The sequence below is a fragment of the Piliocolobus tephrosceles genome, chromosome 5, assembly GCF_002776525.5.
Source record: "Piliocolobus tephrosceles isolate RC106 chromosome 5, ASM277652v3, whole genome shotgun sequence".
NCBI classification, from domain to species: Eukaryota; Metazoa; Chordata; class Mammalia; order Primates; family Cercopithecidae; genus Piliocolobus; species Piliocolobus tephrosceles.
Genome location: NC_045438.1, coordinates 160,798,293 through 160,823,725, shown reverse-complemented (window position 1 = coordinate 160,823,725; position 25,433 = coordinate 160,798,293). Strand labels below are relative to the sequence as shown.

At 41.6% G+C, this 25,433-nt stretch overlaps 1 protein-coding gene across 3 annotated transcripts in view; it reads left to right on the top strand.

Moving 5' to 3' along the window:
- The window catches only part of DSP (desmoplakin), a 46,065-nt gene extending 24,340 nt beyond the window's left edge, over positions 1 to 21,725 (top strand). Inside the window, exons 7-24 of one of the 3 annotated variants that reach the window (XM_023221164.3) lie at positions 246 to 407; positions 1,257 to 1,361; positions 2,553 to 2,648; positions 2,849 to 2,974; positions 3,501 to 3,653; positions 4,245 to 4,399; positions 5,475 to 5,601; positions 6,418 to 6,619; positions 6,877 to 7,103; positions 9,280 to 9,446; positions 9,849 to 9,987; positions 10,480 to 10,673; positions 11,475 to 11,637; positions 12,138 to 12,221; positions 12,961 to 13,068; positions 13,613 to 13,711; positions 14,424 to 14,921; positions 17,799 to 21,725. In XM_023221164.3, the coding sequence (XP_023076932.2) occupies positions 246 to 407; positions 1,257 to 1,361; positions 2,553 to 2,648; positions 2,849 to 2,974; positions 3,501 to 3,653; positions 4,245 to 4,399; positions 5,475 to 5,601; positions 6,418 to 6,619; positions 6,877 to 7,103; positions 9,280 to 9,446; positions 9,849 to 9,987; positions 10,480 to 10,673; positions 11,475 to 11,637; positions 12,138 to 12,221; positions 12,961 to 13,068; positions 13,613 to 13,711; positions 14,424 to 14,921; positions 17,799 to 21,035 (6,042 nt within the window). In that variant the 3' untranslated portion in view covers positions 21,036 to 21,725. Of the gene's footprint in view, positions 1 to 245; positions 408 to 1,256; positions 1,362 to 2,552; positions 2,649 to 2,848; positions 2,975 to 3,500; positions 3,654 to 4,244; positions 4,400 to 5,474; positions 5,602 to 6,417; positions 6,620 to 6,876; positions 7,104 to 9,279; positions 9,447 to 9,848; positions 9,988 to 10,479; positions 10,674 to 11,474; positions 11,638 to 12,137; positions 12,222 to 12,960; positions 13,069 to 13,612; positions 13,712 to 14,423; positions 16,719 to 17,798 lie in introns of all 3 variants that reach the window. The other 2 variants (XM_023221163.3, XM_023221162.3) reach the window with 2 other exon arrangements.
- Positions 21,726 to 25,433: the final 3,708 nt, after the last annotated feature.

The following is a 25,433-nucleotide window of genomic DNA, read 5'->3' as shown; positions in this document are numbered from 1 at the left end:
ACAAAAAAAAAAAAAAAAAAAAAAAAAAAAGAGTTGCTGCCTTCTTATTCACTGCAAGTTTGGATAGGTCTTTTCCCATACCAGGTGGTCAGTGAATGCACAAGGTTAACATTTTTTCCTATCCGTGTGATTTTTTTTTTTTTTTTTTTTGTAAAAGGGGCTGCAGGGTTAATCTATAAACCTGCAGAGAACACCAGTCATCCACATATTGTTATTTTAATGCTGCCTTTGAACTTCCTGTGTAGAAAGCGTCCTTTGAGAGGATGGATCATCTGCGACAGCTGCAGAACATCATCCAGGCCACGTCCCGGGAGATCATGTGGATCAATGACTGCGAGGAGGAGGAGCTGCTGTACGACTGGAGCGACAAGAACACCAACATCGCTCAGAAACAGGAGGCCTTCTCCGTAAGTTCGCCCCACGTGGCTGTAGACGCTTGCCTTGAGCCTGTTACCTTGAAGAGCTGGGAGCTCGGGGAATGAATGGCCTATGAATAGTTTAATCAGCCCCTTGCAATTCAGCCTCCTTTGAAATGGTCATGAAAAACGCTTCCTTCCTGAAAACTTCTCCATGTGGAGGCCATTATCCTTAGCAAACTTATGCAGGAACAGAAAACCAAGTTCCACATGTTCTCACTTAAGAGTGGGAACTAAATGATGAGAACACATGGGTACATCGAGGGGGAACAACACACACTGGGGCCTTTCGGAGGGCAGACGGTGGAGGTGGAAGGAGGGAGAGGATCAGGAGAGATCACTAATGGGTACTAGGCTTAATCCGTGGGTGATGAAATAAACTGTACAACAAATCCCTATGATACAAGTTTACCTGTGTAACAAACCTGCACATGTATCCCTGAACTTAAAATAAAAAGAAAAAGAGGGGCAATACATTGTTTAATATCCCGGAAGACCATAGTTTGTTTAGAGAGGGTAAGAACTGGTACGTTCAGAACCCAGGGTGTGTGTGGCACTGCAGGACGATGGGTGGAAGCCTGGGATTGGAAAACCTCAGGATGGTTGTAGCTCTTCTTTCCTCCTGTGTCATTTTGAGTAAGCCTCAGCCACATCCTCACCTGGAGCAAACATCCTTTTCAGCCTTAAAAACGCTGTGATTCTTGAGGAAAACAGCATGATTCTTTGGCATTGTTCCTTTCCAAAATGCAGTTTTGTATTTCACTTTTAAAAAGTGCTATGGGAGTGATGGAAGTTTAATGATGACTTGCTCCAAAGGATTTCTTATTTCTTCATTCACAGATACGCATGAGTCAACTGGAAGTTAAAGAAAAAGAGCTCAATAAGCTGAAACAAGAAAGTGACCAACTTGTCCTCAATCAGCATCCAGCTTCAGACAAAATTGAGGTAGGCTTCATGAGGTTTATATTTTTATTAGGAAACAAAAAGGAAACTTTTCATAAAGTAAGACTATCCAAATGAGTAATTCTTATAAGACTTAAAGCTGTGCCAACTTTATTTTTCATTCTGGGATCAATACCCTACGCCAGGGGTTGGCAAACTCTTTCAGGAAAGGACCAGACAATCAGTATTTTAGCCTTTCAGGCCATTTGATCTCTGTTACAATTACTTAACTCTGCTATTATAGTGCAGAAGGAGGCATAGACACTGTGTAAATGAATGAGTGTGGTTGTATTCCAATAAAACTTTATTTAAAAATACAGGAGGTGGGCCAGATGTGGCCCTTGAGCTATAGTTTGCTGACCGCTGCCCTAGACTGCCATGTGTGGCCACGCTCAAGGCTGACATTAGCTGGTAGCACTGGTATGGCCTTACTGCTTGTTAAAAAAACCAGAAACTTCCTGGCTGGGCACAGTGGCTCACGCCTGTAATCCCAGCACTTTGGGAGGCCGAGGCAGATGGATCACGAGGTCAGGAGATCAAGACCATCCTCGCTAACACGATGAAACCCTGTCTCTACTAAAAATACAAAAAATTAGCTGGGTGTGGTGGCAGGCGCCTGTAGTCCCAGCTACTCAGGAGGCTGAGGCAGGAGAATGGTGTGAACCCGGGATGTGGAGCTTGCAGTGAGCCGAGATCACGCCACTGCACTCCAGCCTGGGCGACAGAGTGAGACTCTGTCTCAAAAAAAAATAAAAATAAAAAACCAGAAACTTCCATATCAGTTGGTAAGAATCACTGTCTTGAGCCCCCTAAGCCCTTTGCTTGGATGTCTCGAACCTCCCCGTGATTCAGCAACCCTCCAGGAACTGGGCTTGGTGTGGCAAAGGGACGCCACTCCGGTGCTAGCCCCAGTCATGGTTCTGATTGGTCAGTATCTCTGCTATTCGGGTGATACATATTTTGACTAAGACTCCTCATGGTGTCTATTTGTGAAAGCTGATTTTAAAATTGAGTTTTGACCTTACCAAGTTATATGGTGAGAAATTCTCTTTCCAACTTTTAGAAAAATATCTGCTTGACTTAGAATGAGATAAAAACTGCTTACTAGCTTTCATGCAGGCTCACCTATCTCTTGGTGCGTACGCATCTGTGCAACTGAGCCAGGCTAAGACAGCTGACATTTTCTTGTTTCAGGCCTATATGGACACTCTGCAGACGCAGTGGAGCTGGATTCTTCAGATCACCAAGTGCATTGATGTTCATCTGAAAGAAAATGCTGCCTACTTTCAGGTTTTTATATTTAGTAATAATTTCATTGCTATTTAGGTCTTAATACCTAATCTTTTGAGTGTGTTTTTTCTGCACGAATTTTTTTCCTTTAACCACCTGTCAAAGAGAGGCTTAGGGGTAACAGTCCTTGAAACAGAACTACTAGATGAAATTGCTTATTGAGTTGCTGTTCATTCACTGATCACTCTCATCCTTCACAGTTTTTTGAAGAGGCCCAGTCGACTGAAGCATACCTAAAGGGGCTTCAGGACTCCATCAGGAAGAAGTACCCCTGCGACAAGAACATGCCCCTGCAGCACCTGCTGGAACAGATCAAGGAGCTGGAGGTATCGTCTCAGACCCAGAACCTCAGCAGCTGTGCCTGGTCAGGGAGATAAAACACATGCCTTGGATGCAGCTGGCTCTGATTAGTATAATTGTACAACGCACGCCCAGAGCCAAGCCAGCGCTTTCTTCAGCTTCCGGTGGCTTTTCTCAAAATGAACTTCTTTACATGCCCAACTACTCTTGACAGTTACTTTTGCTTCAGTCTGGGCAATTTGTTGAAAATAAGAACAGAGAGAACATTACTTCACATGACAATTCCTTTGGGAAAGCATACTTCAAATTTTATCAGCATAGCCCTTTCACACAAGGATGTTCTTCCCTGCCCACTTAATTCCTGCCTGTGTAGCTTCTGGAGAGTGTTATCGTGAAAGGTTCTCCTGTTTCCTGCTGACGAATTTGTGACTTTTTACACTTAATGCGACTGCAGTGATAGTGTGTCGTGTAGCTACATGAATGCAGTTTGAAAATCTCCTCTAAAACTCATAGAGTACCTATGTTAAAGTATGATCTTTTTCACAATTGCAGAAAGAACGAGAGAAAATCCTTGAATACAAGCGTCAGGTGCAGAACTTGGTAAACAAGTCTAAGAAGATTGTACAGCTGAAGCCTCGTAACCCAGACTACAGAAGCAATAAACCCATTATTCTCAGGGCTCTCTGTGACTACAAACAAGACCAGGTATGTACTCATTTAGAATGATACAAAAGTTTTCCCTGTCTTTACATGCAAATTTTTGTCCATCAAGAAAGCAACACTTAATCTAGAGTTCAATAATCACCATAGTCAACGTCTTTGATCTATGAAAGCAGCAGCTATGGAACAAAAGCAGCAGCTCTGTTGTGAATCATATGGTAGTTGTCAATAATAAGGACAATAGTTAATTTTAGAACTTTTAAAAATTCATAAGGCTTAATACTTCTCGTATGTAAAACTTGTCTGTGATCACTCTCATCTTTAAATTTCTGATAAAAGAAATGAGAAATGATACTTTTATGTTGCATATAAAGTGAATGTCACTCACTATGGGTGACATAGTGAGACCAAGTAAATAAAATGTAGCTTACTTCATGTATACCTTTTAGGCTCACATATATCATTTAAAGTGTCAGTATTGTTGAGTTGTATGATGATCAGCTTCATTTGAGGGGAACAAGTAAGGTAAAAGCTTTAATAATTTGCATGTGTTCATCTCTGTTTCTGTCTTTGAGAAAAAAAATAAAAACACATACTTATGAATAAAGCCAAACCCCGGGGCTGCTTGCCTTACAGAAAATCGTGCATAAGGGGGATGAGTGTATCCTGAAGGACAACAATGAGCGCAGCAAGTGGTACGTGACGGGCCCGGGTGGCGTTGACATGCTCGTTCCCTCTGTGGGGCTGATCATCCCTCCTCCGAACCCACTGGCCGTGGACCTCTCTGGCAAGTAAGTCATCCAAGTTCCCAAAGCCATGCATGCACGCATGAACGCGAGGGCGGAGGAAGAGGGCAGGTGCTTATACCTGAAGCTTGGACACACGGTGCCTTGTTATAATAACCATCTTCTTAAAAAAAGGAACCTTGTGAAGGTCACCTTCACTTTGTCTTGCAAATTGTTGAAGAGATAATAGTTATTGAAGGATAAAAGGGAATGTTTGGCTGGGCGTGGTGGCTCATGCATGTAATCCCAGCACTTTGGGAGACCATGGCAGGTGGGTCATCTGCGGTCAGGAGTTTGAGAGCAGTCTGACCAACATGGAGAAACCCCATCTCTACTAAAAATACAAAATTAGCTGGGTGTGGTGGCACATGCCTGTAATCCCAGCTACTCGGGAGGCTGAGGCAGGAGAATCACTTGAACCCGGGAGGTGGAGGTTGTGGTGAGCTAAGATCGTGCCATTGCACTCCAGCCTGGGCAACAACAGCAAAACTCCGTCTCAAAAAAAAGGAATGTCTGACTGTAGGGGGTTCAGAGTGTACTTCAAAGACATCATTTTAAGGTTCTCCTTTTCTTAGAAAATCAAGTGTTTTACATGTAGTCACAAATATAAAATGCCTTTATTATCAACATTGACTCACTGTAGGAAGAACATTCATTTAACAGATTGTCCATGGCAGATTCCTTTAAACCATTTAGTATGGAAATCTTACAGCCACACACAGAATAGGGAGAGTAGTGTAGTAAGCTGCTTTGTGCTCATGACCAAGCTTCGGGTCATTGGCATCTAATGCACCTGCCATCCTGCCTTAGACCTCTGTCAGTTACAAAGTTGCCGAAAAACAAGACAACAACAAAAAGTTGTAGTATATATGTCAGCCAATAATGTAGATAATTCAGAATGTACTTTTGGGGAGTAAATGAATCCAAATCCATGAACTGTTTTCCAAGTTATACCTCCACCTGTTACTTTATCAGTGACTGTTGTAGGTTTTTGTGCAGTGGTGTGAGCATGTCCAGGTTTCCCATTTGGGATGAAGTGTGAAAGCCTGGCTCTCGCATGTTTTCCCTTTGTGCCTGTTAGGATTGAACAGTACTACGAAGCCATCTTGGCTCTGTGGAACCAACTCTACATCAACATGAAGAGCCTGGTGTCCTGGCACTACTGCATGATTGACATAGAGAAGATCAGGGCCATGACAATCGCCAAGGTATGTCCTCAGGGCCGCTTAGGCTGCCTGGAGGTAGGGCCGCGCTGCCCTCCGCAGTGCCTTTGTCCAACAGTTCGACCTTCTTGCTGTGTAGCAGTGCTTTTGTGTCTCATCAAGCAAGTCAGCTCAGCCCTCCTTAGAGGTTCTAGTCAGCCCAATAGAGAACGGGAGGGATTAGCATATGGCTGATTATGAGAGAAAGAGGTAATACTAATTCAGGTGGCCTGACAGGCCCGAAGTGCCTGTGGAAAAACCATGCACTCCTGTAAGATTCTGGACCCTATGCTCCTTCGATGTAATGGAAAGTTAGGTCATAAAGGATTAAGTGGGTATCACAGAAGTAAAAGGTGGGATGGAATTCTTGGAAGAGCACCCTAAGTGTTAGTTACTCTAAATCAGTTGTTTTCAGATTGTGGTCTGAAGAGTCCTAGCAGGGGAGGGAGATCCTTTAGGAGTGACAAGGATGGAAGTGAGGTGAGGGGCACAGAAAGTACCTTTTGGGGTCCCCCGAGCCCCTTTTCTCATTTTAGTTGGAGCAGCTTTGCTGGGCTCTGCTTTATATTTAGGGCTTCTGAATAATATTTCATTTGAATGAAAATATTCTGTAGGCAAAAAAAAAAAAAAAAAATTAGCAACCCATTCCTGTAGTTCTTGGGAGCAATGTCTAAACCCTAAAAGACCTTTTATATCTTAATGAGCCTGTGACAAGTGTTGCTTTGAGTCCCATCTAGTGGGTGGCATTTTTTGGCCAACTCTTCTTGATTGCACTGTGGGGCAGGCATAAATCCCAGATCACTTCTGCCTGTTTCCTTTCAGCTGAAAACAATGCGGCAGGAAGATTACACGAAGACGATAGCCGACCTTGAGTTACATTACCAAGAGTTCATCAGAAATAGCCAAGGCTCGGAGATGTTTGGAGATGATGACAAGCGGAAAATACAGTCTCAGTTCACCGATGCCCAGAAGCATTACCAGACCCTGGTCATTCAGCTCCCTGGCCACCCCCAGCACCAGACAGGTCAGCTTGGGACATCTTTCTCTTTGTATCAACCATCCATACCATTTTAAAAAGCAAGGAGTTTGCATAAAACTAATTTCAGAACCATTTCTCTGAATGCTATATAGCCAGTGTTCTTCGTGCACTAAATTTTCAGAATTGATTCTGAAATTCAAAGGAAGAAGGTATACTTTTAGGTAGTGTGGATGTTTTTTGAGGCCTAGCACCTTGATAGTTAGGTATTCTCTGATTTTTGTGGCCCTAACTTCTTTTTACAGTAACCAAAACTGAAATCACTCATCATGGAACCTGCCAAGATGTCAACCATAATAAAGTTATTGAAACCAACAGAGAAAATGACAAGCAAGAAACGTGGATGCTGATGGAGCTGCAGAAGATTCGCAGGCAGATAGAGCACTGCGAGGGCAGGATGACTCTCAAAAATCTCCCTCTAGCAGACCAGGGATCTTCACACCACATCACAGTGAAAATTAATGAGCTTAAGGTAGGTGTCTGCTAGTATTTGCCTGATTTCCCTGTATATTTTTATTTACCTGCAAATGAATTTAAAAAATCCTAGTTTAAATGTTTTTAGGCAAAAATACTAATTTTCAATAAAACAGACTTCTGGCAGGATTTCCTTATGAGTTATGTTTCCAAATTTGTAGATGGTTATCAGGCTGGGGGTTAGTTAAACTGTTCATTTGTGTGTTGTTGAATCAGGCTACAGTTCATCTCAAAAGTTTTCACAAGCATTTCATGGCCCCTCTCAAAAGTTTTCACAGTTTTTGGGTTGTTGAATCAGGCCACAGTCCATCTCAAAAGTTTTCACAAGCATTAAATTGGCTTCTTGCAGAGAACAACCTATGATATGGGTTAGACGGGGGAATGATCTTTATTTGTAGACATGACACTGACATGAACAACCTATAATATGGGTTAGACAGGGGGAATGATCTTTATTTGTAGACATGACACTGACATGAAGAGATTTGGTTGATGATATACGATCTCAAAGCCATAGACAGAGTGTGACTATGGCCCACGTGTGTCAGCTCCTAACTCAGTGATGTTTTCTCCTCAACCAAGCCTGGGCACACTGCATTGGAAGACCAAAATACAGATATTCTAAGTAAGAGGACCACATTTACAGTGCTAATGAGGCCATACTCAAGAAAGAAATAGAAGGTCAACTCCTCTCTCTGTCTTGAATCCTTTACTTTTAGTGGACTTTTTAAGGGCAAAAATGATCATAAGAATCACACAGCTCCAATGCAGAGTACTAACCTCTGTGTGATCAGTATGCCAAAACTGTGGTGTGTAGTTGTGTTGCTTAATGACAGGGATACATTCTAAGAAATGCATGGTTAGGCGATTTGGTCATGCAGGTGTCATAGAGCATACTTACACAAACCTAGAAGGTATAGCCTACTATACACCTATGCTACAAACCTGTAGGGCATGTTACTGTACTAAATACTGTAGGCAATTGTGACACAATGGCAAGTATTTGTGTATCTAAATATATCTAAATGTAGAAAAGATACAATAAAAATATAGTATTGTAATCTTATGGGGGCTGGATGCAGTGGCACATGCCTGTAGTCCCAGCTACTTGCTTGAGCTCAGGAGTTAGAGGCTGTAGGGAGCTATGATTGTACCACTGTACTCCAGTCTGGGCAACAAAGCAAGACCCTTCTCTTTAAAAGAAAATGTGTGTGTGTGTGTGTGTTTATATGTATGTGTGTATGTATATGTGTGTGTGTGTGTATCTTATGGGACCACCATTGTGTATGCAGTTCATCATTGACCAAAACATCATTATTGGACACATGACTCTACACAAAGACAGTGCAGTACTATTTAGCTTTAAAAAAGAAAGATCCTGGGGCCAGGTGCAGTGGCTCACACCTGTAATCCCAGCACTTTGGGAGGCCCAGGTGGGTGGATCACAAGGTCAGGAGTTCTAGACCAGCATGACTAACATGGTGAAACTCCATCTCTACTAAAACATACAAAAATTAGCCGTGTGTGGTGGCATGCACCTGTAATCACAGCTACTCAGGAGGCTGAGGCAGGAGAATTGCTTGAACCCAGGAGGCAGAGGTTGCAGTGAGCCAAGATCGCACCATTGCATTCCAGCCTGGGCGACAGAGTGAGACTCTGTCTCAAAAAAAACAAAAGACAAAAAACAAAATAGAGATCCTGCCATTTTCAAAAGCATGGATGAACGTGGAGGATATTATGCTCAGTGAAATATACCAGACACAAATACTGCATGATTTAACTTATGTGTAAATTCTAAGAAAAAAGTTGAATTCATAGAAACAGAGAGTAGGATGGTGGTTACCAGGAAATGGGCAGATGTAAAGGATACAAACTTGCACTTGTGTGGAATAAATAAATCTAGAGATCTAAATTCAACAGGAAGACTACAGGTAGTAATCTTGTAGTGTGTTGTATATTGAAATTTTTCTAAGAGAGTAGATATTAGGCTCTCTTACCACAAATACAAAAAAAGATAACCATGGAACGTGACTGATATGTTAACTTAATTACCTGATGTAAACATTTCACTGTGTCTATGTGTATTAAAACAGCATATTGTACACCTTAAATATATACAGTAATAAAAAGAATCAGACAGCTAAATGAAAAGAGCTTTCCTTCATTTTTGACAGAGTGTGCAGAATGATTCACAAGCCATTGCTGAGGTTCTCAACCAGCTTAAAGATATGCTTGCCAACTTCAGAGGTTCTGAAAAGTACTGCTATTTACAGAATGAAGTATTTGGACTATTTCAGAAACTGGAAAATATCAATGGTGTTACAGATGGCTACTTAAATAGGTAAACTCGGCTATCACTAATCTCATATTTTCCTTTTCTCAAGCTTCTTTTTGTCAGACTTCATTTGCTTTCGATGCTTGCCTTACAGTTTCTCTGTTCCTAGAGGTTTACTTACATCCTTCTGTGGTTTGGAGAGCACGTTAATTCCGCTAGCCTCACATGTTAATTCCACTATTCTGGACTATAATGTTATCTTAGAACTAAGTTATGCTCTAAGGAGAACTTGAGAATTCTTCAGTGAATACAAAATGTTGGTCTGAATCACAATAGATACCAAAAAAAGACAAAATAAATTTTTATCTGCTTTGACATTGTTCTCTTTCATTACTAGCTGTGAGAGCCAAATCTTCACAGACTAATTCTGTCGCTGGCAATTTTATCTGCTGCTTTTGTCCTTTCCAGCTTATGCACAGTAAGGGCACTGCTCCAGGCTATTCTCCAAACAGAAGACATGTTAAAGGTTTATGAAGCCAGGCTCACTGAGGAGGAAACTGTCTGCCTGGACCTGGATAAAGTGGAAGCTTACCGCTGTGGACTGAAGGTAACTCGAAAGCTTATAACCGTGGCCCAATTTACAGGAACTAATTCAGAACTGAGCTCCCAATTATAAAGCTTCACTAGGTTTTCATGAGTTTTGAGGATTATTGGGTTCCTGTGGCCACACAGGTTGACATCAGTTGTCATCTCTATAACTCTGTTTTCCAGAGTGTGTTAGCAGGAACTATATGAGAAAGTAAGTCGTGATGGGATTATTTGGGGAATGCTGAGTTAAACTGGTTTCTTTACTGTGGGACTTCTTAGAAACTTCATATACATTATAATTGTAACAGGATAGCACAAGGAACTACATTATTGGAACAAATACTGGGAAATGCAATTCAGTAAATATATTTTCCTGGATTGGCTGTTAACACTTTAAATTATGAATATTCTAAAGTGTTTTATAAACTTTCCCCCCCGATTTGGTGACTTGTAGTGTAGCATACAATGGGAGAAGGGATTAATTTGCAATCTTTTGTTTTTCATCTTGCAGAAAATAAAAAATGACTTGAACTTGAAGAAGTCGTTGTTGGCCACCATGAAGACAGAACTACAGAAAGCCCAGCAGATCCACTCTCAGGCTTCACAGCAGTATCCGCTTTATGACCTGGACCTGGGCAAGTTCAGTGAAAAAGTCACACAGCTGACAGACCGCTGGCAAAGGATAGATAAACAGATCGACTTCAGGTGTGCCAGCCTCCTCCTCGTCCTTCCCCATCTTCTCCTCTTTTGGTTGTTCACAAGATAATGTCACTTGAGGGGAGCCATTGTAGAAAACAGAGGTTTTGTTTTTTGTGTAAGTTAGGCATAACAGATGCTGTTTTCACGGACTGCCTGTATGCAACTTTGTTAGAAATGGAAGGAGAATGCATCGCAATAGCCAACCCTGTGCAGGCCAGGTGCCATCCAGGGTCTTAGAGAAACAGCAGAAGCCCTTTAGCCAGCTCTTTTGTGCCCTGTAAACTCTTGTTATGACTCTTGGAAGGAGTAGCTGCTTTGAGTTAGCATTCTCCAAAAGTTTATGAAAATTAAATCTTAGACCAAAAAAATGCCTTTCTGCAAATAAGAGTTTAAAAAATCTCTGGAATATGAATTTACCTATTCTGGACATTTTATATAACTGGACTCATACAATATGTAGTCCATTGTAACTGGCTTCTTTCACTTAGTATCATGCTTTTAAAGTTCATCTGTGTTGTAGCATATTTCAGTACGTCATTCTCTATTTTTTTCATGTGTTTTTACGATTGAATAATATTCCATCGTTTGGCATTACCACATTTTGTTGATCCTTTCATCAGTTGATACCTGAATTATTTCCAGTTTTTGGCTGGGATAAAAAGTGCTGCTATGAATGTTCATGTATAAGTTTTTGTGTGGGAATATGATCAGTTTTCTTGGGTCTATACCAAGTGAATTTCTGGGTGACTCTCTGTTACATATTTTAGGAACTAATAAGATGATTTTATTGTATCTATTTCTCCCCAGATTATGGGACCTGGAGAAACAAATCAAGCAATTGAGGAATTATCGTGATAACTACCAGGCTTTCTGCAAGTGGCTCTATGATGCTAAACGCCGTCAGGATTCCTTAGAATCCATGAAATTCGGAGATTCCAACACAGTCATGCGGTTTTTGAATGAGCAGAAGGTATAAGCCAACTTTTTGTTCCATAGCTGTTTTGAGATTAATTGGGTGTAATTCATGTTCTCCTCTGGCTTTTGCATCAGAGCCTAGGTTTGAAATGATGAATATTTAACATTATTAATCCATTTTGTGAAGGCTTAAAGAATGCCCAGAGGAAAAGCAACTGAGATGTTTATAAGGAAATGCAGTTATGAACATAGAAATAATGTAATATTGTTCTCTTCATGTTATCATAAATTATCTTTATAAATTGAGGGGATAGGCCCAGAAAACAGGCTGACTAGAAAATAACCTTACAGATAGTAAGTTAAAGAGCTTGCTTCTCTTTTTGGAATGGAAAAAATGCTCATCTCCTGAGCTCTAACTATAAGAATATGAGACAAGTATATATAGTAATAAGCTGAAAAAAAAGGTACACATAACAGTGGTAAAAGAGTGAAATCACATTTATTTAAAAATACTTGTATGCATTAACACTGGTAAATATTTTACTTTTTGTATAGAACTTGCACAATGAAATATCTGGCAAACGAGACAAATCAGAGGAAGTACAAAAAATTGCTGAACTTTGTGCAAATTCAATTAAGGTATGTTGGTTTCATAAAGAATGTTGGTGTTTCACCAAGATTATTATTAACTGCATGACTTGCTGATTTGTTGTAAAGAGTATACACTTCTTGAGGATAGTAATTATGGTCTGTATATATTCTTTTCTGAACAAACCATAAAAATTAAAAATCTATTAGCTTGAATTCATTCCACATTGGTGGTATCCATTTGAATGGCTGGTTTCTATTCTTCGACTGGTGGTAGGTGCTACATTCTCCATTTAGCATACAAAGATGTACTGCTTGGTTTAGTAATGGTTTTTTGTTTGTTTGTTTTGATGGAGTTTCGCTCTTACTGCCCAGGCTGGAGTGCAGTGGTGTGATCTCGACTGACCGCAACTTCTGCCTCCTGGGTTCAAGTGATTCTCCTGCCTCAGCTTCCTGAGTAATTGGGATTACAGGCACGCACCACCATGCCCAGCTAATTTTGTATTTTTAGTAGAGACGGGGTTTCTCCGTGTGGGTCAGGCTGGTCTTGAACTCCCAATCTCAGGGGATCTGCCCACCTCGGCCTAAAGTGCTGGGATTACAGGTGTGAGCCCCCGCTCCTGGCCGGTTTTGTAATGTAGTATTAGCTGGTTGGCCACTAGTGGTGCATTGTCTTTGGGGTTGGCAATTAGACATGCAGTCCAGTGATTTAAAACTGTGGAACTGGAGCTGTTAGTGATGCTTTTTAAGTCCATGAAGAACACTTTTCTTAAACTTCATTATGCTGCAGGACTATGAGCTGCAGCTGGCCTCATATACCTCCGGACTGGAGACTCTGCTGAACATACCTATCAAGAGGACCATGATACAGTCGCCTTCTGGGGTGATTCTGCAAGAGGTAGATATGTCATCGCATATCTCTTAACACCTGCTCCTCCTCCTCCTTCCCTTTTCCCGGTCTCCTGCCTGTCTTCCTTACCATCACTGATTTCATCCCGTTATAGGGTATCCAGTTTAAGAGGTTTAATAGCAGGTTATGCGCCCTCCGGTGTGAGTCACTGATGTATGACACATTTTCAGAAATGATCAGGAATCTGTTATTTAGAGTCTTTGTAGAAATTGGGCTTAAATTTGTGGGTTTGATGAGACTTCTAAAAAGTGGAAAATACGGAAACTTCTAAAACACAGCCTCTTCTCAAACACGTCAGAGACTATCGCCTGTCAGATGGTTTAGGGGAAACAGCCTGGAGAGATGAGAATGGGATGCATTTTTGGCTCTTTGTTTTGCTGTACTTTCTTTTGCTGTTTTTGGAATGAACACACTAAAAAGAGAATTCACTCTTCTTAATCTCACTATTTTAGAAAACCAAATTGGTCAAATTACATAGGACTTTTTTTTTTAATGCAATATCTTTTTCTTTCTTTCCTTCCTTTTCTCCAAGGCTGCAGATGTTCACGCTCGGTACATTGAACTACTTACAAGATCTGGAGACTATTACAGGTTCTTAAGTGAGATGCTGAAGAGTCTGGAAGATCTGAAGGTAATTTACTACTATCTTTCCTTGAAGCATCAACAAAGAAAATAGAATAGAACCTTATTATTACTTCCACATTATAATGTGGATTTGGACACATCCTGGTAAAACTGTATTTCCTCTAAAGGTTTAATATAATACTGCTTGTTTGTAAGTCTGGGGTTACTTCCATGCTCCAATACACTGCTTTAAATGAACTTAAGTAATATTCATAATATTGCAGCAACTTTGCCAAACAAGTCATTTTATTTAACGTTTGGTCAAGGAATTTGCTTTATGTCTTTGTGTTAAGGATAACATCTTGGACTAGGTCTATTTAAATTGTTTATATTGAGTGATTGTTCCCTTTATTCCTCATTTATGATACTTAAATTGGGTTTATATGTAAACTTACTTTAATGTAAACTGGAAATAAAGGGAACATAATTTATGAAATCATAAGCTTTTGATCTTGAAAGAAATTACCTCATTTTACAGATGAGGTAGCTCAGACTCAAAGGTAATATATCATTTGCTGAGATTATATGAGCAGCTGGTGGAAGAATTATCATGAGAATCCAGATTTCTTGAATTTTTGCCTAGTCACTCTTTACATGTGTGTCTGTGTGTGTAAAGAGAAATGAGAATGCACACTGGTCTGGGAGGGGAAAAGTACTGCTTCTTTCTTGGAATGTGAGGTGTTTCTCTTTTGACATAATTTCTGATTTCACTTCCACAGCTGAAAAATACCAAGATCGAAGTTTTGGAAGAGGAGCTCAGACTGGCCCGAGATGCCAACTCGGAAAACTGTAATAAGAACAAATTCCTGGATCAGAACCTGCAGAAATACCAGGCAGAGTGTTCCCAGTTCAAAACGAAGCTTGCGAGCCTGGAGGAGCTGAAGAGACAGGCTGAGCTGGATGGGAAGTCGGCTAAGCAAAATCTAGACAAGTGCTACGGCCAAATAAAAGAACTTAATGAGAAGATCACCCGACTGACTTATGAGATTGAAGATGAAAAGAGAAGAAGAAAATCTGTGGAAGACAGATTTGACCAACAGAAGAATGACTATGACCAACTGCAAAAAGCAAGGCAATGTGAAAAGGAGAACCTGGGTTGGCAGAAGTTAGAGTCTGAGAAAGCCATCAAGGAGAAGGAGTACGAGATTGAAAGGTTGAGGGTTCTTCTGCAGGACGAAGGTGCCCGGAAGAGAGAATATGAAAATGAGCTGGCAAAGGTAAGAAACCACTATAATGAGGAGATGAGTAATTTAAGGAACAAGTATGAAACAGAGATTAACATTACGAAGACCACCATCAAGGAGATATCCATGCAAAAAGAGGATGATTCCAAAAATCTTAGAAACCAGCTTGATAGACTCTCAAGGGAAAATCGAGATCTGAAGGATGAAATTGTCAGGCTCAATGACAGCATCTTGCAGGCCACTGAGCAGCGAAGGCGAGCTGAAGAAAATGCCCTTCAGCAAAAGGCCTGTGGCTCTGAGATAATGCAGAAGAAGCAGCATCTGGAGATAGAGCTGAAGCAGGTCATGCAGCAGCGCTCTGAGGACAATGCCCGGCACAAGCAGTCCCTGGACGAGGCTGCCAAGACCATTCAGGACAAAAATAAGGAGATCGAGAGACTCAAAGCTGAGTTTCAGGAGGAGGCCAAGCGCCGCTGGGAATATGAAAATGAACTGAGTAAGGTAAGAAACAATTACGATGAGGAGATCATTAGCTTAAAAAATCAGTTTGAGACTGAGATCAACATCACCAAGACCACCATCCACCAGCTCACCATGCAGAAGGAAGAGGATACCAGTGGCTACCGGGCTCAGATAGACAATCTCACCCGAGAAAACAGGAGCTTATCTGAAGAAATAAAGAGGCTGAAGAACACTCTAACCCAGACCACAGAGAATCTCAGGAGGGTGGAAGAAGATGTCCAGCAGCAAAAGGCCACTGGCTCTGAGGTGTCTCAGAGGAAACAGCAGCTGGAGGTTGAGCTGAGACAAGTCACTCAGATGCGAACAGAGGAGAGCATAAGATATAAGCAATCTCTTGATGATGCTGCCAAAACCATCCAGGATAAAAACAAGGAGATAGAAAGGTTAAAACAACTGATCGACAAAGAAACAAATGAGCGGAAATGCCTGGAAGATGAAAACGCGAGATTACAAAGGGTCCAGTATGACCTGCAGAAAGCAAACAGTAGTGCCACGGAGTCAATTAACAAACTGAAGGTTCAGGAGCAAGAACTGACACGCCTGAGAATCGACTATGAAAGGGTTTCCCAGGAGAGGACCGTGAAGGACCAGGATATCACGCGGTTCCAGAGCTCTCTGAAAGACCTGCAGTTGCAGAAGCAGAAGGTGGAAGAGGAGCTGAATCGGCTGAAGAGGACGGCGTCAGAAGACTCCTGCAAGAGGAAGAAGCTGGAGGAAGAGCTGGAAGGCATGAGGAGGTCGCTGAAGGAACAAGCCATCAAAATCACCAACCTAACCCAGCAGCTGGAGCAGGCGTCCATTGTTAAGAAGAGGAGCGAGGATGACCTCCGGCAGCAGAGGGACGTGCTGGATGGCCACCTGAGGGAAAAGCAGAGGACCCAGGAAGAGCTGAGGAGACTCTCCTGTGAGGTCGAGGCGCTCAGGCGGCAGTTACTCCAGGAACAGGAAAGTGTCAAACAAGCTCACTTGAGGAATGAGCATTTCCAGAAGGCGATAGAAGATAAAAGCAGAAGCTTAAATGAAAGCAAAATAGAAATTGAGAGGCTGCAGTCTCTCACGGAGAACCTGACCAAGGAGCATTTGATGTTGGAAGAAGAATTGCGGAACCTGAGGCTGGAGTACGATGACCTGAGGAGGGGACGAAGCGAAGCGGACAGTGATAAAAATGCAACCATCTTGGAACTAAGGAACCAGCTGCAGATCAGCAACAACCGGACCCTGGAACTGCAGGGGCTGATTAATGATTTACAGAGAGAGAGGGAAAATTTGAGACAGGAAATTGAGAAATTCCAAAAGCAGGCTTTAGAGGTATTCACAAATATTTGATCACAGCTTCACTGTTTCTCAAATTATTCATCACATTATTATCTAATCTGAACTGTGCTCTTGCTGCTTAAATAGATGCTTATAGAAAATCTAATTTTTCTTTTTATTGCTCTACTACTTCCTGTCGTAATCCAGATAACTGCTTTAAAATAATTTCAATGCTGTGTGCCCTGCTGTTCTTTCATTGCATCAAATGCTGATCTCTGGGTAGCCTGTGTTTGGCCCTGCTTTTAAGAACACTAATACATGTGTAACTTCCTCCAAATGTTCCATTCTGCTTCTTAGAAGTTAGCTCTTATTTAGTGAGCTATGGCATACATTTGTAATGAAAATTTTCTTAAATAGAAGTCATACTAAAGTGTTTCCCTATGCAATTTTTCAAACACTTTTTCTTTTGCCTGCTTAGATGATTTTTTTGCATGGATTATTTGGTGTTCGCTTTTGATCATGGCCCTAGTGTGTTTCCTTTTGTTTGGCTTTTCTTCTCCTAACCTTTAATTTAAAAATAACTTCTTTAACTTCTGATACATTTAACTTCTACAGACAAATATTGTGTATGGTTGGGTTGGTGTGTGTATGCGTGTGTGTATATGTATGTATTATATATTATATATAAAATTATAAAATTATATAATATATATTTATATATTTATCTATAATAGATAACTTCATATATTTGTATTGCTTCATTAAGTATGTTCGTCTAGTTGTAACAGGTGAGATGTAGGTATAGCAGGTATGATAACCTGGAACAAAACTCCCCACATTTTTCAAAGCATAATTATTGTTAAGAGTAAGACAGGTCTACAACTTACAGTTCCTTCTATAGAAAAAAATAGTAACTATGAAGCCATTTATCGAAGTGGCAACATATATCTGCAGAATTTTTCCCACAAATTTGTAAAATAGCAAGCTTACAGTGTACCCAGGGAAAATGTAGAAAGAAAAAATAAGCAAGGCTTTTTTTTTTTTTTTTTTTTAAGATAGATACAAGAATAGAAGTTGTGATAGTAATATGATATGATTCAAAACATTTTTTTCCCATTTCTTTTTCAATTCTAGGCATCTAATAGGATTCAGGAATCAAAGAATCAGTGCACTCAGGTGGTACAGGAAAGAGAGAGCCTTCTGGTGAAAATCAAAGTCCTGGAGCAAGACAAGGCAAGGCTGCAGAGGCTGGAGGATGAGCTGAATCGTGCAAAAGCAACTCTAGAGGCAGAAACCAGAGTGAAACAGCGCCTGGAGTGTGAGAAACAGCAAATTCAGAATGACCTGAATCAGTGGAAGACCCAATATTCCCGCAAGGAGGAGGCTATTAGGAAGATAGAATCAGAAAGAGAAAAGAGTGAGAGAGAGAAGAACAGTCTTAGGAGTGAGATCGAAAGACTCCAAGCAGAGATCAAGAGAATTGAAGAGAGGTGCAGGCGTAAGCTGGAGGATTCTACCAGGGAGACACAGTCACAGTTAGAAACAGAGCGCTCCCGATATCAGAGGGAGATCGATAAACTCAGACAGCGCCCCTATGGGTCCCATCGGGAGACCCAGACTGAGTGTGAGTGGACCGTTGACACCTCCAAGCTGGTGTTTGATGGGCTGAGGAAGAAGGTGACAGCAATGCAGCTCTATGAGTGTCAGCTCATTGACAAAACAACCTTGGACAAACTACTGAAGGGGAAGAAGTCAGTGGAAGAAGTTGCTTCTGAAATCCAGCCATTCCTTCGGGGTGCAGGATCTATCGCTGGAGCATCTGCTTCTCCTAAGGAAAAGTACTCTTTGGTAGAGGCCAAGAGAAAGAAATTAATCAGCCCAGAATCCACCGTCATGCTTCTGGAGGCCCAGGCAGCTACAGGTGGTATAATTGATCCCCATCGGAATGAGAAGCTGACTGTCGACAGTGCCATAGCTCGGGACCTCATTGACTTCGATGACCGCCAGCAGATATATACAGCAGAGAAAGCTGTCACTGGTTTCGACGATCCATTTTCAGGCAAGACAGTATCTGTTTCAGAAGCCATCAAGAAAAATTTGATTGATAGAGAAACTGGAATGCGCCTGTTGGAAGCCCAGATTGCTTCAGGGGGTGTAGTAGACCCTGTGAACAGTGTCTTTTTGCCAAAAGATGTCGCCTTGGCCCGGGGGCTGATTGATAGAGATTTGTATCGATCCCTGAATGATCCCCGAGATAGTCAGAAAAACTTTGTGGATCCAATCACCAAAAAGAAGGTCAGTTATGTGCAGCTGAAGGAACGGTGTAGAATCGAACCACATACTGGTCTGCTCTTGCTTTCAGTACAGAAGAGAAGCATGTCCTTCCAAGGAATCAGACAACCTGTGACCGTCACTGAGCTAGTAGATTCTGGTATATTGAGACCGTCCACTGTCAATGAACTGGAGTCTGGTCAGATTTCTTATGACGAGGTTGGTGAGAGAATTAAGGACTTCCTGCAGGGTTCAAGCTGCATAGCAGGCATATACAATGAGACCACAAAACAGAAGCTTGGCATTTATGAGGCCATGAAAATTGGCTTAGTCCGACCCGGTACTGCTCTGGAGTTACTGGAAGCCCAAGCAGCTACTGGCTTTATAGTGGATCCTGTTAGCAACTTGAGGTTACCAGTGGAGGAAGCCTACAAGAGAGGTCTGGTGGGCATTGAGTTCAAAGAGAAGCTCCTGTCTGCGGAACGAGCTGTCACTGGGTATAATGATCCTGAAACAGGAAACATCATCTCTTTGTTCCAAGCCATGAATAAGGAACTCATCGAAAAGGGCCATGGTATTCGCTTATTAGAAGCACAGATTGCAACCGGGGGGATCATTGACCCAAAGGAGAGCCATCGTTTACCAGTTGACATAGCATATAAGAGGGGCTATTTCAATGAGGAACTCAGTGAGATTCTCTCAGATCCAAGTGATGATACCAAAGGATTTTTTGACCCCAACACTGAAGAAAATCTTACCTATCTGCAACTAAAAGAAAGATGCATCAAGGATGAGGATACAGGGCTCTGTCTTCTGCCTCTGAAAGAAAAGAAGAAACAGGTGCAGACATCACAAAAGAATACCCTCAGGAAGCGCAGAGTGGTCATAGTTGACCCAGAAACCAATAAAGAAATGTCTGTTCAGGAGGCCTACAAGAAGGGCCTAATTGATTATGAAACCTTCAAAGAACTGTGTGAGCAGGAATGTGAATGGGAAGAAATAACCATCACGGGATCAGATGGCTCCACCAGGGTGGTGCTGGTAGACAGAAAGACAGGCAGTCAGTATGATATTCAAGATGCTATTGACAAGGGCCTTGTTGACAGGAAGTTCTTTGATCAGTACCGATCGGGCAGCCTCAGCCTCACTCAATTTGCTGACATGATCTCCTTGAAAAATGGTGTTGGCACCGGCAGCAGCATGGGCAGTGGTGTCAGTGATGATGTTTTTAGCAGCACCCGACATGAATCAGTAAGTAAGATTTCCACCATATCCAGCGTCAGGAATTTAACCATAAGGAGCAGCTCTTTTTCCGACACCCTGGAAGAATCGAGCCCCATTGCAGCCATCTTTGACACAGAAAACCTGGAGAAAATCTCCATTACAGAAGGTATAGAGCGGGGCATCGTCGATAGCATCACCGGTCAGAGGCTTCTGGAGGCTCAGGCCTGCACAGGCGGCATCATCCACCCAACCACGGGCCAGAAGCTGTCACTTCAGGATGCAGTCTCCCAGGGTGTGATTGACCAAGACATGGCCACCAGGCTGAAGCCTGCTCAGAAAGCCTTCATAGGCTTTGAGGGTGTGAAGGGAAAGAAGAAGATGTCGGCGGCAGAGGCGGTGAAAGAAAAATGGCTCCCGTACGAGGCTGGCCAGCGCTTCCTGGAGTTCCAGTACCTCACCGGAGGTCTTGTTGACCCGGAAGTGCATGGGAGGATAAGCACAGAAGAAGCCATCCGGAAGGGGTTCATCGACGGCCGCGCGGCACAGAGGCTGCAAGACACCAGCAGCTATGCCAAAATCCTGACATGCCCCAAAACCAAATTAAAAATATCCTATAAGGATGCCATAAATCGCTCCATGGTAGAAGATATCACTGGGCTGCGCCTTCTGGAAGCCGCCTCCGTGTCGTCCAAGGGCTTACCCAGCCCTTACAACATGTCTTCGGCTCCGGGTTCCCGCTCCGGCTCCCGCTCTGGATCTCGCTCTGGATCTCGCTCCGGGTCCCGCAGTGGGTCCCGGAGAGGAAGCTTTGACGCCACAGGGAATTCTTCCTACTCTTACTCCTACTCATTTAGCAGTAGTTCTATTGGGCACTAGTAGTCAGTTGGGAGTGGTTGCTATACCTTGGCTTCATTTATATGAATTGCCAATTTATTAAATAATAAAAAAGAAAATCCCAGTGCTTGCAGTAGAGTGATAGGACGTTCTATGCTTATAGAAAATATAGCCATGATTGAAATCAAATAGTAAAGGCTGTTCTGGCTTTTATCTTCTTAGCTCATCTTAAATAAGTAGTACACTCAGATGCGGTGCGTCTGAAGTGCCAATCAGTTGTAACACAAATTGAACCTAGGATTTGTTTCTTCTGTGTTTGGATTTTTGATCAATTCTTTAATTTTGGAAGCCTATAATACAGTTTTCTATGCTTGGAGAAAAAAATGGATCACTGATATTTTAGTCATTCTGCTTCTCATCTAAATATTTCCATATTCTGTATTAGGAGAAAATTACCCTCCCAGCACCAGCTCCCCTCTCAAATCCCCAACCCCAAACCAAGCATTTTGGAATGAGTCTCCTTAGTTTTAGAGTGTGGATTGTATAACCGATATAGTCTTTGATGTACTTACTTGGTTTGGTGTTAATTTGACTGTATGTGCATGACAGCAGCAATCTTGGCTTTTCTTTGGTCAAAATTTTCTGTTTATTTTGCTTGTCATTTTCGATGTACTTTAAAAAGGTATCTTTATGAAGTTTGCTATTCTGGCAATAAACTTTTAGACTTTTGAAGTTTTTGTGTTTTAATTTAATATGTTTATAAGCATATATAAACATTTAGGAGCATATTTTTATCATAGGTCTAAAAACATTTATTAAATACCTGTGAAGAAATACCATTAAAAAAACTATTTGGTTCTGAATTTTATTAGAAGATGGTCTTTTGAAGTTAGTCCTTTCAGTACTTCTCAGATGCCTGTCATGTACCCAATGGAGTCCTTGGAAAGAAGGCCTGTGTAAAGAGGCCAGCCTGGAGGTCAATACCGTGTTCTAGTTTATTCTGGACATTGAGTACCAAGTAGCATTGGCAAAAGTCACCATCATAGCATTGAAAAAACATGAAGTTGCTAAGATGCTTTTTGGGTATCCTCAAAATAGATAGTGTTTCAGTTTGTCCCGTAAGAGGAAAGACTTGTCCTGGAACCCATGAAAATGATTTCTGAAGAGTTCTTGGCTCTCTGTTGAAAGACAAGAAAATATAAGCCTATTGCTTTGGATCAAAGAGAAACTACTGAAATTCACACATTTGTCATTAGATTAACATGACTTCACTGAACACTACCATGTCTAGTATTGGCTTAGTTACTATGAAGATTGAGTAGAATTTACTTTTTTTTGAGAGAGAGTCTTGCTCTGTCGCCCAGGCTGCAGTGCAGTGGCCCTATCTCAGCTCACTCAAGCTCCACCTCCCGGGTTCACGCCATTCCGCCTCAGTCTCCCAAGTAGCTGGGACTACAGGCACCCGCTACCATGTCCAGCTAATTTTTTATATTTTTAGTAGAGACAGGGTCTCACCCTGTTAGCCAGGATGATCTCGATGTCCTGACCTCGTAATTCGCCCACCTCGGCCTCCCAGAGTGCTGGGATTACAGGCATGAGCACCGCACCTGGCCTGAGTAGAATTTACAAGCCCCCTGACAACAAAGCATCTGCAATGTGGGTAGGGACAGAAACAGATAAAGCAATCAGTGGGACAACTTTCAAATGTCAGGCAGTATATATTAATACAAATTTTATAGTACAGATAGGAAATAGGAAAACATGCTAATTGTAGAGAACAAAAAAGATCATTAAGATTAGATAAATTATTGGGGGCTTTTGGTACTTAGAGTGAAAGTCACCTCCATTCTCATTGCATGGGCCATTTTTCCTCCACAGCACTCTTCCTTATCTCACCTCTTCTTCCTCTTACTCCCTTTCCCAATTTGCAGGAGTTGAAACTAATTTTATGCATTAAATACTGAGTTCCTGTGCCATGCATTGTGCCAGAAGCCATGGAGTCTGTGCTAGAAATACATGGTGTAAAAATAGCCCCCATAATCCAAAAGGAAGAAGAAAAATGTGGTAAATGTCGTATTGGGAAAAATGAAGGAAATCCCTTATGCTAGAGCTGGGAGACCATATTAGTCACCTCACCCTGCCATAACAAGATGCCACAGACTGAGTGGCTTAAACGGAAGTATATTTTCTCACAGTTCTGGACGCTAAAAGTACAAGATAAGGTGCAGGCAGGGTTGGTTTCTAGTGAGACCTGGCTCATGGGTGGCTATCAGTCTTATCTGATTAGAGTACCCCCTCCTCTATGACCTCATTTAACCTTAATTACCTCTTAGGGCCCTATCTCCTTATATAGTCACACTGTGGGTTAGTACTTAAACATATGCATTTTTGAGGGACCCAATGCAATCCATAACAGAGGCCAGGAGTCTGGACACCACTCCAGGAAAGTGATAATCAAAACAGGTCAGCAGCATCAGTGTAGAGCAGTTCCTCGGGCTGAAACAGTAACTAGAGAGTAGAGTCAACTGACAAATCTTTCCTACTCCCTCCAGGCTTCTGCTAAAGTTGTCATGAAGCTCTGAGATGACATGGGGCTGTATCCTGAAGAGAGGATATGTTTGATGTGGGCTAAGTTTTAATTTGGTTCACATATACAAACAGGGAAATATACACTAGAACTTTTTATCAGGAGTCATGTCATATCAGAAAGTCTCACATTTTTCCAGACCAACCGGTTAACTATGGAAATGCAAATAAAAAGTAAGGATACCGGGCTGGGTGCAGTGGCTCAGGTCTGCAATCCCAGCACTTTGGGAGGCCGAGGCGGGCGGATCACAAGGTCAGGAGTTCAAGACCAGCCTGGCCAATATGATGAAACCCCGTCTCTACTAAAAATACAAAAATTAGCTGGGCCTGGTGGCATGTGCCTGTAGTCCCAGCTACTCAGGAGGCTGTGGCAGAAGAATTGCTTGAACCCGGGAAGTGGAGGTTGCAGTGAGCTGAGAGTGTGCCACTGCATTCCAGCCTGGGTGACAGAGCCAGACTCCATCTCAAAAAAAAAAAAAAAAAAAAAAAAAGACAAGGATACCGTAGGCAGAGTATGAATACATTAACTTCATACTCCCCTCTCTTACCAGCTTCTAGACACTTCTGTATTTTATGGTGCTGCCTATTTATAGTGTTATGACCATTTTTTAAAAGTGAGAACTGTGCTGTTTACCTTTAGAAATAATTGTTCACCAAAAAATTCCTCCACAGTTCCTTCACAGGGGTAAACAAAGTGCAAAAGGAAACCGAGGTTTGACACTCAGACTTGAAAAAATTTTAAAAAGTAATATAAAATTGGTTAGATTCTGGGAGTTAAAACCATTTGGGGAAACTACAAGGGCTAATTCCAGGTCTTGGGTAGGAAATGTACAAAGTTAAGCTTGTGTTATCAAAGCAAGAAATCAAGGACTAATAGGGATACGTCAAAGACACAGATGGCTGAATGTGGCTTCCACTGGCCACATTTGGGACAATTTGAGCATCAACAAGAATTACGATGTTAAAGGAGTATATTATATTGAATTTTAAAAAACCCTTAAATCAATAACTTTAAAAACACCTTGATTCCCACAGTGAAGAAAACACTAAAATGGAGGTGTGGAAAGAACGCCAGTTAAGGAACACAGAAGGCATGATACTATTACAGAATCATTTATAACTCCTAATGTAGCAACAGAGTCAGTGAATGACTGTATAAACTAGTTGGGGAACAGGGTATTCTTACGGCCTCAAGGTATAATCTACAGATTGCTTACCAATTCCTAAGGGGAAAATGGGGAAAATGTACTATTAGAATGAAGAGATGTAGCCACCATCTTTACCAAGTGATCAAAGTTAGCATTCCTAATATAATTGAGTTATGTGTCCCTGTGAGTTGGCAACATCTCTTAGGTAGTATTCTTGCTAAAGTGCTCGAACTGAATCTAATCATGAGGGAAACAAAATCTGACAAATCCAGAATGAGGGATATTCTACAAGACAACTGGCCTAGGCTCATCACAACATTTAATTATTTAATTTAAAAAAGAGGGTGAAGGAGGCTGATCTGGATTAAAAGAGACAATAATTATAGCTTATGGGTTGAAAAAATAAAACTGCTATAGAAATAATTTTGGGGACAATGGGGAAATTTGAATATGAACTGTATAATAAATGATTTTATGAAATTACTAATTTTCTTAGGTTTGATCATGTATTGCGGTTACACAGGAAAATGTTCTGATTCTTAGAACACGCATGTTAACATATTTGGGGGTGAAGAATCTGCAACTTACTTTCAAAGAATTCAGCAAAAATCATTGGGTGGGGCTGTGAATGTGGAGAGAAGAGATGGAGAGAAATCAAACGTGGCAAAATGTTAACAACGAGCTGAAGGACGGCTAAACGAAAGCT